Source organism: Sebastes fasciatus, chromosome 6, assembly GCF_043250625.1.
Source record: "Sebastes fasciatus isolate fSebFas1 chromosome 6, fSebFas1.pri, whole genome shotgun sequence".
Taxonomy (NCBI): domain Eukaryota; kingdom Metazoa; phylum Chordata; class Actinopteri; order Perciformes; family Sebastidae; genus Sebastes; species Sebastes fasciatus.
The window spans coordinates 3,794,559-3,805,437 of NC_133800.1; the positions used below are offsets into that span (position 1 = coordinate 3,794,559).

The window sequence follows — 10,879 nt, forward strand, 5'->3', positions numbered from 1 at the left end:
GGCCAAATTGGAATCGTCTCAATGTTTGAAATAAGTATTGCCAGGACACTCGATCGAATGCCTTCTGGGCGTCGAGGGATAATATCATTGCTTCGTCTTCTTTTACTTTTGGATGTGTCATTAGATTTAGTAACCTTCTAATATTGTCTCCATAATATCTTCCGGTAATGAACCCGGTTTGATCCGGATGAATAATTTTCGTGATAATTTTATTGACACGTTTTGAAAGAATAGCAGTTAATATCCGCAGGTCTGTGTTGAGTAGCGATATGGGCCTATATGATTGGCATTTGGTCGAGTCTTTGCCCTCTTTATGTATAACTACTATTGTTGCGTCCCTCCAAGAGGGGGCCATAGTACCAGATTGTAACGCATGGTGATAAGCTTTTAACAGTAAAGGTGATACTTCCTCTTTAAACATTTTATAAAATTCATTTATGTACCCATCTGGCCCAGGGCTTTTATTGTTTTTCAATGTAGAGATTACCTGCTGTATTTCCCATTCATTGATTGGTTCATCTAACTCTTTTGCCATAGGCTCAGATAACTCTCTTAATTTAATGTCCCTTAAAAATTGCGCCAATTCTTTGTCGTCTGTGCAGGTGTCCGTGTTTTTGTATAGGGATTTATAAAATTCAGCAAAGGACTGTGAAATTTCATCCGGTTTCGTGAGTGTTGTATTATTAGACACTAACTTCTGTACTATATTGGATGATTGCTGTTTTTTTAGTCTTAATGCCAATAATCTACTTGCTCTGTTACCGTTTTCGTAATATTTTTGATTTGTAAACCTTAAATTGCCCTCGATCTTTTCTGTAATTAGGGTGTTTAGATCTCTACGTGCTTGTTTAAGAGTATTAAGTATGCTGGGGGATGACGATCCTTTATGCTGTTGTTCAAGCTGCTTTATTTTGTCTTCTAATTCGCGTTGTGTTGCTTCCCTTCTCTTTTTTTTAGCACTTGCAAACGAAATAATACGACCTCTAATATATGCTTTGGCACAGTCCCATAAAATGAGAGGTGATATTTCAGGTGAAGCATTTGTATCTAGATAAGTACTCAATTCAATTTTGACAAATGGAATGAATTCCTTGTCGTTTAGGAGTGATGCATTTAATCTCCATTGTTTGGCTGATGGTGTGTGACCTACGTCCCAGGACACCACAAGAGGAGAGTGATCAGATATTGTAATCGGTAAGATCTTTATGTCTTCTATCCTGTGTAACTCTTTGCGCTCCTGTTTTGATGTGATTGATGATGTATTCTTTTGCTGAGTGACAGCCCCTTCATTTGCATAATAAAGCAGAAATGCATAAACAAATGTAAAAGAAATGTACGTAAATGATAAAGAATAGAACAAAGAAATAAATAAGGGGTGAATGTAAAGGGAAAATTGTGCATAAATAAATAAATGCATAATACATAAATACATGGTTAAAAATAAATATAAAATAAATAAAAAATAAGTGCAAAAAATAAATAAGAAATAAATGAATACATTTAAAAATGACTAAAAATATATAAAAAGGAACATTAAACAGAAGAGTAAATAAATAAGTGAATAATGCAAACATAAAGAAGCAAATTAAAACAGATATATCAATTTTATGTCACATTTTATCAATTAATAAATGGCTACATTTCTTTTTAATATTATTTTTGCTACATTTAATGACATATTTATTCATTTATCAAGTAATTTATTTATTTATTTTTTATTTTGGCAGATTCTGTCCTCCATACACATCTTGTTACTTAGTATCTACATATATGTATTGGTAAAGATTGACATATCTGTTGTGATTTATATAAGAACAAAAATTCACAAAAGAAATTCAGCATGCATTTGAATCACTTCCTCATATGCATCTGGACATGGCACATTTTATTTTACAGTGGAAAGTTTTGCAGTGTAGTCTTACAAAATAAAACCCAACTGCTTCTATTGGATGACATGGACTTTTTTAATATCAAATCTATCCATTCTCATTATCAAAAAACAGCTTTGTCAGTAGAAGAAAACTCAAATATTAATACATGTTCTTATGAGAATATATTTCATTTTAAATAATTCAATTAAATATTTTATGATCGTACAAGAACAAACTTGTCTATTGGCCGATTGTTCGGATCAACCTTGTTGCATTTCATTTATTGTAAACAGTGTTATCCAAACTGAAGCAGAACAAAAACAGAAAAAGTACAATATCAGTGTTTTATTGTGTTTTGACAAAACTGCAAATATTAACCTTCTATGTTTATCAGTCCCCTGGAAATCAATCCCATCATGTGAGATATGTTGCTTCCATGTTGCTGCATGTAGAAGCTGAGGCCTTGGGCAGGAGAATGACCCCCGTTTTGGGTAGTCTCCCGAAGCTGGATCGTCACTCTGCCTGGTACCGACAGAGGCTCCTTAAACTGGACGGTGATGTTGACGGGAGCTGTGATGACTCCAACCCCTGAGAAGACACAACACAATGAGAAGGTCTGACCAGTATGGCTCAAAACACTTTTTTCACAGCAGACATTTTGACTTGCCAAAGCAGGAAAAAAAACTGAGAAACAAAGAAAATGCCTGCTGTGAAAAAGTCATTTTATCCCTTTAAATAGCAAAAAAAGCTTTCATGTACTGGCTCCGGGTTAAATCACTACAATGTTACATCAACCTATCAATCAGTTTGGTCTTCCCATAAAATCTATTACCTTTGTGCTTTTCTATTTCAGCCAGGCAGATAGACAGCACCCAGAGACTTGGTGTGGTGTGCGATCTGTAGCCAAAGAGCCTGGCCGGTAGAGAGAGGAGTCGATAGGGGAAGTGGTCTGAGAAGGACCATACACTCTGCAGGCCGGTAGTCCTGGGAACCCTGAGCTCTATCTGCTTCACATCTTCTGGAACAGGCTCATCTGGTTGGCCTGTCAAATGACATATGACCAGAAAACAGACGACTTAGGCCTATAACATACTGTGCGTATCAATACCCACTATAATGTATACCAGAAAAATATTTAGTGTGTCCCAATGCATGGTATGGCTACATTCCAAATCACATACTTTTTCTTTTTACTTTTAGTACGTACTGCGGCTGTCCTTACTAAGTACAATTAGGACATACTACTTGTCATAACATTGCGCCGTGAACTTTGATTCTCTTGCTCATATATCCACTGCACAGAGGATTGTGGGTCAGAAGAGCCAAAAAAGCATGCTGGCTTGCATACTGCAAAATGCAACTGGATGTAGCAGCACATCCTGGTATTTTTTGGCATACTGCATTTGACATACTCTGTATTAAGACATACATCAGACCGGCACATACGGGTACTTCGCAAAAAGTCAAGGCGGCGTCCCCTTTTGGGGGAAAGAAAACTGAAGATCCCATAGACTTCAATGTAATTTTACATGTTTGGATTGTAATTTTGACAAGTCCGTACGCATTCATCTCGTTATACAAATGTTTGTTTTATACACGTCTAATAATTATTTTGCGATCTTGCCTGAACCTGAGCGTTCGCAATACCTTAATAAATTAACGTTGATCGCCGTCATGTCCCTTCAGTCTTTCCCCCGTCCAACACAGATATTGTTTATCCAGACATCTCTACATATCTGATTGAATCACGTTAGACTAAGTGTTGTCTGTAAATAACCAACGTGTTAACAGCCAACTGTTTGATCTATAGGCTGAGATTTAGTTGGAGACGACAGTCTGATGCTGCTATAACGTTAATGTATGACTGTATTACTGCAGCAGCCTCACACTCAAGCTAACGTTCACAGTTTAACTAGGTTAACCCGCTACACAACAGCTTTTCATAATTTTCTCTCCTGTGACAGCGAGTTTCTTTCCCCCAACGGGGGCACAGCCTCGGTGATGACGCAACGCTGGTCTGGTCTACAGCTTGGAGCCATAAAGCTCCTCTATTATATCTTTTTTAGGACACAGCAGGGAAACAAACTGGAGATCAGGATTTATTGTTGGTGCAACCAACTACGCAGCAGCTCTTCGGTATAACGTTATTACTATTACCGGTTTGTTAAAAGTTTACTCTGTTACCGTCTACGAGCGACACAGGATTGTTTTCCCCTAAAAGGCGGCGTGGTCATGAGAGCCTACTCTGGATGACGTATTGTCGATCTGATGTATACTAAATCTTTTTCTGGCATACTAAATAGTAGGGTAGTATGGGTATTGGAACGCACAGTAGGTCAAATGCAGTATGCCAAAAATACCAGGATGTGCTACTACATCCGGTCACATTTTGCAGTATGTTTGCACAGTGGATATATGGGCAAGAGGGTCGAAGTTCCAGGTACAACCTGACGAAGTAGTATGTCCCAATTTTATGCATACTGCATGCATTAGTACATACTTTGTAAGGGCAGCTGCAGTATGTACTAAAAGTAAAAAGAAAAAGTATGCGATTTGGAACGTAGAAGACAATAATTTGTGTTTGTTGTGTGAAAAGGCTGAAATCTAAGTAATCTAAGCAGAAATCAACAGATTGTTGCTCACGTTGGTGTTCACTCTTCGGTAAGAGTCTGCTGGCTTTGTGCAGCTTGTTTTTGGACAGCAGTGTGAGGACGCTCTGCCACACTGGACATCCGGTACGAGAAGTGGCAGACAGACAGATGTCCACCTCCACCCCTGCATCGGTTTGCCGGTACTCCTGGACTCGAACCTGCAGCATGAACGGACCCTTCTTCAGCTCATCAACTGGCTCAAGGGTTTTCAAACTCTGACGCACACGAACCAGACCTGCAAAAGTAATTCACAATCATCACCATATTCTAACCTTTTATTATAAGCACTCAATAAAACATGGGATCAGGGCAGTGGGAATAATCCAAATATAATGTACTCAACATGTGTGTTCTATTGTGTGAGACATCTGCAACACTACGAGATGGAGCAAACCTAGCAAATTCAGTTTTAGAACTGGAGTGAAGGTACAGATATCATACTACACTAGAAAACCTGAGGAATGCCATGTCATGCTAGCTTGTTGGGAGGAAGAAATAACTCTACAAAGTTAGGCTAGATTTTGGCGAGGAAAAACTGGCATGGCCATTTTTAAAGGGGTCCCTTGACCTCTGACCTCAAGATATGTGAATGAAAATGGGTTTATGGGTACCCACGAGTCTCCCCTTTACAGACATGCCCACTTCATGATCATCACATGCAGTTTGGGGCAAAAACAATGCTGGTTTTTAAATGCAGTTATTTTCGCCCATTCTGAAAATGGTGTATTTGAATATGTCTGCATACTGGGGTCCCTAAACAGTCTTTGAATTACATAAATTGGGTATGACTGTAAAGCTGAGACTCTTGTGGATCCAATGAGCCCAACTGTATTCATGTGTGATGATGGTAGTCCCGATAGTAGACATTTCATTGTAGTGAGAAATTTTTTTTATTTGACCTCACTGTATAAAATGACCTGTGGTGACCTCTAGGATAATCACAGCCTCATGAAACTTTACAGCCACAAACTAGAGACCTAGAGCATTCAGAGGATTGATGGCTTTCCTAGCTAGATTGACAATAAGGGGGTTTCTGAGCAGTTTACACAACACAAGTGCTCGCCATCCAATCGCCGAAAAATACAATTCTTGTAGAAATCTCAAAATGTCAAAAGTTTTTGATACCAAATCACAGCATGTCTTTTTCTATGGTGTTCCTCAAGGTCTTGGGGTCTTAATGTGGTATTTTGGAGGGATTATTGATATTTTTTTTTATCAATTCTCTAGTTGTAAAAACAATTGTTAAATTTAACACCAAATCTGTGTACCAAATGGTGTCAACCCAAAAATTGTTGCAACAACTTATGAAACATAATAGAGCATGGGTATGACCATCAAACACTTCCATCATTATGATCTAAACCCTTATACACTTTTAAAATGTATTTTAATTAATTAATTAATTCATGTTTATTTCTGATTTATAACTAGAACAACTTGACACTCAGTGCTGAGCTGCATCTCAAATTAATCTTCAAGTTCACAGCTTTCAGATGATGTACACCACTTCTATGTGCTATCTCCCCCTAAAGACCCTCTGTAGCACCTACAAAAAAGACAAAATGGGTCTATTGTGGGTCTCAGAGGGTTAAAGAGACATGCTGAATGTGTCTCATGTCTTACCTGCTGGGCTGAGCCTGAAGTTTTCATCAGTTAGCGCCATAAGCAGCAGTCTGCGGCAGAGAATCTCTGGGAAGCACAGTGGGATGTCTCTATATTCGGTGTCTGGATAATCCCAGCCGTACCCCGCAGCACTGCAGAACCTCCTCAACAGGGGAGTCTCCAGCCTTACAAAGACAAATACACAGACTCAAGGTCGGCTGAAGCCATAGGCCATATAGGCGGTTAAGGGGGCGCTGCCTTGTGCGCTGGACCGCTGATCATCCGCTAAAAATGAAATAAAATTAAAAAAAATTTTTTAAAGTGCTGTTGAGCTCCCTTCTTCATTTCCTGCATTGAGGTAGCAAATGAATGAACAAATTAATAAATAAATACATAAATACACTTTTCACCCTTTTAACTCTCTTTCTCACACTTTTTCATCTGGCTGGCCGCACTTATTTATAAATAAAAGCGTAGATTGTAGTTAAACTGACTAAACATTTTTAAGCCAAAAATATCAATTGTTTATTTATATTATAGTAAATACAGTTACTTATGAAAATAGAAATCTTAATTTTTGTCTTAAAACCATTGTGATGTCTGATGTGTGTTGCGGTTTAAAGATCCCATATTGTAAAAAGTAAGATTTTCATATCTTTTATACTATAAAGCAGGTTTAAGTGCTTTATAAATACTGTTAAACTATCAAAACGCTCAATATACGGAGAAATACACACAGCCCGTAATCAGATATTGTGCGTTTGAAACAAGCTGTTAGGTTTTCTGTCCATTTGTGATGTCACATATATACAATATTTAGACCATTACACGGTTTTAAACGTAAACATTCTAAATGTGTCCCAGTTTATTTCCTGTTGCAGTGTATGTAAATAACATCAGCTGACATGAAGTAATCATGGACAATGGGCGATTCCGTTGCAATTCCATTGAAATTCACTAAAACGGAGCATTTCAGACAGAGGGTAAATACAGGTATATCCAAGCAGACAGTATGAGGAAAGTAAAGTTTTTTTTTTAACATTAAAGCATGTAAACATGTTTTAGTAGAAACACAAAATACAAGTATGAACCTGAAAATGAGCATTATATGGGTCCTTTAATGTGGACCATGCTGAACTCACCTGCAGTTGAGGAGCGTGTAAACGACGTCTCTCTTCTCTGTAGCTGCTGGTTGCAGGCAGCCTGTCCTCCGAGTCACAGCTTTGGTCACATATTTGATGTAAAGATACACGAAGCTTGGAAGTCTCTCGTTGAGCACATTTGTTTTCAACAACTTATAAGAACCGTAAATGTGAACATAAAGTAAATACACAGAGCACACAGAGAGCGAGGCAACACAGGAGCTCTGAGCACTCCCCATTACAGCTCTACATCAACTATTACAACACAACACCGCGGGTTTAATGACGTTTAAACATAAAGGCATTAGCACTCAGTATCACTACATATCATAGACTGTATGTACATTAATTCACTTTTGAAGTCGAGACTATAAAGTGAATACAAACATACATGTCTATGACGCTGTTAACAGTACGGAGAGCGAGCTGGGACAAACTACATACCTTCGAATATTTCCGGAAATGAAAAGCAAACTTTGTGAAAGTTTTTTTTACTTTTTCTTTTCGAGCATTTCAACAACCATAGCACGTATACAAGAGTTAATTTACATGTTTTCCAGTGTATAAATCACAACAATATCTGACAGTTGGCTTCCTTGTGATAGTGAAACATTTTTTATACTAATATTTCAATCATAGGCAAATGAAGTATTAACTACTCAGCATTTTATTTCGCTATTCAAAAGAAGAGGGAAGTTAACCGTTTTAAATAGCTTCATGTATTTATTTTGAATTACTGTGCTGTATAAATCAGGCCTTAAAGGAGAACTTCGGCATTCTTCAACCCGGACCCTATTTTCCCATGTTTCTGTGTCAAAGTGATTAATAGGCACAACAATTTTTTAAATTGGTCCAGGATTGAGGGAGAACGCTGCAGCCGCCAGCCACTAAACAAGCTGTAATGTAATCATTTGGGGCAACCTAGCACTGTAACTTTACGTCCACTAAATGTTCTTGTTTTTGCCACTGACCGGCTCAGATTGTTAATATAAGTGTCTGACAACATTATGGAAAGGACCCTACAGAGAAATTAAATATTCTTCTTATCTCTCTCTTGATCCGGTCTGTTTGTTATTGTGTGTCCTGCTCGTAGAAGCCTCGCTCAAAAATCTTGCGTCAAATTCACATTGTTGAAATCAGCAAAACATTCAGCCATGACATTGAAAATCTTTTAGATGACACTAAGCTATGCTTTCTGTACTCCAACACAACAAACACTGACAACACCAGCACTCCTCTCTCCACTCTGACTCAGGTTTCCACCATTCCACCGACAAGTCACATGACACAATAACAAACGAAAAGGGAAGAAAAGCGTTTAATTTCTCTAGGATCCTTTCAATATTGTTGTCAGACACTTATAACAATCTGACCGTCAGTGGCAAAAACAAGCACTTTAAGTAGACGTAAATTGATGGCGCTAGGTTGCCCCAAATGATTACATTACAGCTTGTTTAACGGCTCTCTCCCTCAATACTGGACCAGTTTAAAAAATTGTTGTCCCATTAGTCACTTAGACACAAAAACATGGGAAAATAGGTTGAAAAACACCAAAGTCATCCTTTAATAAATATCCCTTGTATTGATGTGGAATATTAAATGATAACATTCATGTTCAGGCTGATAGGAGATATCTTGTGTGTCAAAGAGATCAAATGTCTTCGCAAAAGGCTTCCTGAGGTGATGGAGGTGTTCTCCTGACAGCAGACTGGTTTGTCCCGTCTTCCTCGCTCCTCCTCATCCAAACAGAAGCAGTAGCACTATGCAGACTGCATTCACTGCAATCAACGGCACTGCAGAGCAAAACAAAAAGACAGTAGATGACATGATCACTAACCCTTTGCACAAACTGCGTATATGTGTGTGTGTGTGTGTGTGTGTGTGTGTGTGTGTGTGTGTGTGTGGAGTGAACACCCACCTCTCATCACTGTCCTCACAGAGCGGACAAGGGTCAATAGCTGCACTTTGATGCCTGGTTCATCACCGAAACCTCCAACACTCTGGTCTACTCCCCAGCCAACTAGAGATGGTTAACACACACAGACACACAGATGGAGAGACATGCAGCTTCATTATTATTATATAATAATACATAAATCATGCTCTCTCAATACTGTTTCCTTCATTTACAGTAAACCCCTGTTCTTTGTTACTGTTATATTTCTCTTATAGGCCTACCAGTATTTTGTTAAGCCTGTATTGTCTGATTGTTGTACATTGGGTTTGTTAATGAAGATGTTTTAAAAACTATTCAAAGTAGTAAATAATAGCAAATGTATTATCCATTTGTTATGAAACGTGGACCAGCTCTCTGTCACGCTCCACCGGTCATTGGAGACACAGACACTCTCATAAACGGATAAATCACAAAAGACACATGTGTTTACAGATGTTCTAGATCACTGTACTAGTTAGTTAGTTAGCATTAGCATTAGCATTAGCTCACCTATCTGGACTTCACCTGACACCTTTAATGGACGCAAACATTTTGAACTACATCCACTTACTTTTACTCAGAAATCTTTCTTCGTGCAACACAGCGACCGCGTTGACGCACAGGATCGCTGCTTGGATGAGAGAGTAGAGAGTAAAAGCCATGTTGTCTTCACAGGGAGCTAGCTAGCTAACTAGCTGGAGGCTAGCTGACACTATTTACTTCTGACGTAGCCTATGGTGGCCGAGGAGGGTCAAATCACAATGACAGACACGCAAGAAGGTGCAGGTTTCTTGTGCATTGTGTTATCTAATAAACAGCAGTGGTGGAGGAAGTATTCACACCAGTCACTGAAGTAAAAGTAGCAATACCACCTATACAAATACTTTATTATCAGCAAAAGTATATCAAGAAGTATTATCAGCTAAAGTAAAAGCATTCTTTTGGCAGAATGGTTTATGTCGGTGGTATTAAATCATTGGACCATTATTATTGATGCATTATTATGTAACGTTAAACAGTAATTAAATGCTGTAGTTGGTTGAATTGGAAGTACTTCAAAATTGTAGACTATGCACAGTTTATTATGAGTAAATGTACTCAGTTACACACCCTTTACTACAGTACAATGTGAAAATATTCAGTTTCAAGTTATTCAAAATTATACAAATGTGCAACTACCATTATCAGTAAGCAGTACCTGGAAATATACATTGAGTGTTGTAGCTGTTCAGCTAATTTAATTACTTTATATAGTGTTGAGTAGTTTGTTGTGTAATAAATAAATATTATTCTAATAGGCTAATAATGTTTTGTATGTCAAATCCGAACCTGCAAACGAACTGTGGCTGTCAGATACATTTATTGGAGTAAAAAGTAAAACAAATTGTTTCTGAAATGTAGTCAAGTATGAAGTAAAATACAATTTAGAAGTAGAATCTCACATTTGTACTTTAGTACAGCACTTGAGTAAATGTAGTTTATTTCCTCCACTGCTTCAGAAGTGTAGGCATCGTCAGTTACCATTAGTAACTGTGCAACTCCAGGGATTTGTCTCCTCTGAGGTTGTTAAAATTAGATTAAAAGAAAATATATATATATATATATACTTAGAACTACTTAGAAGGCCATATTCTGTTTCAACCCAAAATGTCTGCACAGTTGCATATAAAGTTTAGG

The 10,879-nt window shown here is 37.9% G+C and overlaps 2 protein-coding genes across 3 annotated transcripts; both read right to left on the reverse strand.

Annotated features, from left to right (window-relative positions):
• Positions 1 to 2,201: 2,201 nt before the first annotated feature.
• On the reverse strand, positions 2,202 to 7,666 carry LOC141768817 (uncharacterized). Of its 2 annotated transcripts, none has more exons than XM_074637207.1 (5): positions 7,267 to 7,666; positions 6,146 to 6,309; positions 4,515 to 4,757; positions 2,704 to 2,913; positions 2,202 to 2,459 (listed from the first exon to the last, which is right to left on the reverse strand). In XM_074637207.1, exons 1-5 carry the CDS (start codon positions 7,503 to 7,505, stop codon positions 2,245 to 2,247), a joined length of 1,071 nt encoding a protein of 356 aa, XP_074493308.1. In that variant the 5' UTR covers positions 7,506 to 7,666; the 3' UTR covers positions 2,202 to 2,244. The 2 variants fall into 2 exon arrangements, with proteins under 2 accessions (XP_074493308.1, XP_074493309.1); XM_074637208.1 differs by having other exon boundaries at positions 6,146 to 6,409; positions 7,267 to 7,405.
• Positions 7,667 to 7,969: 303 nt separating this feature from the next.
• On the reverse strand, positions 7,970 to 9,968 carry LOC141768818 (immediate early response 3-interacting protein 1). Its single transcript, XM_074637210.1, has 3 exons — positions 9,774 to 9,968; positions 9,185 to 9,286; positions 7,970 to 9,059 (listed from the first exon to the last, which is right to left on the reverse strand). The coding sequence occupies exons 1-3, from the start codon at positions 9,862 to 9,864 to the stop codon at positions 9,004 to 9,006; spliced, it is 249 nt and encodes an 82-aa protein (XP_074493311.1). The 5' UTR covers positions 9,865 to 9,968; the 3' UTR covers positions 7,970 to 9,003.
• Positions 9,969 to 10,879: the final 911 nt, after the last annotated feature.

Coding starts and splice junctions, on each gene's coding strand:
- LOC141768817 (XM_074637207.1), bottom strand. CDS start 7,505: ATGGGGAGTGCTCAGAGCTCCTGTGTTGCCTCGCTCTCTGTGTGCTCT. Junction 2,914..4,514: donor ACCGAAGAGTGAACACCAAC/GTGAGCAACAAT, acceptor GTCATTTGACAG/GCCAACCAGATGAGCCTGTT. Junction 2,460..2,703: donor TGAAATAGAAAAGCACAAAG/GTAATAGATTTT, acceptor GTGTCTTCTCAG/GGGTTGGAGTCATCACAGCT.
- LOC141768818 (XM_074637210.1), bottom strand. CDS start 9,864: ATGGCTTTTACTCTCTACTCTCTCATCCAAGCAGCGATCCTGTGCGTC. Junction 9,287..9,773: donor AGAAAGATTTCTGAGTAAAA/GTAAGTGGATGT, acceptor AACCATCTCTAG/TTGGCTGGGGAGTAGACCAG. Junction 9,060..9,184: donor TGTGAGGACAGTGATGAGAG/GTGGGTGTTCAC, acceptor TTTGCTCTGCAG/TGCCGTTGATTGCAGTGAAT.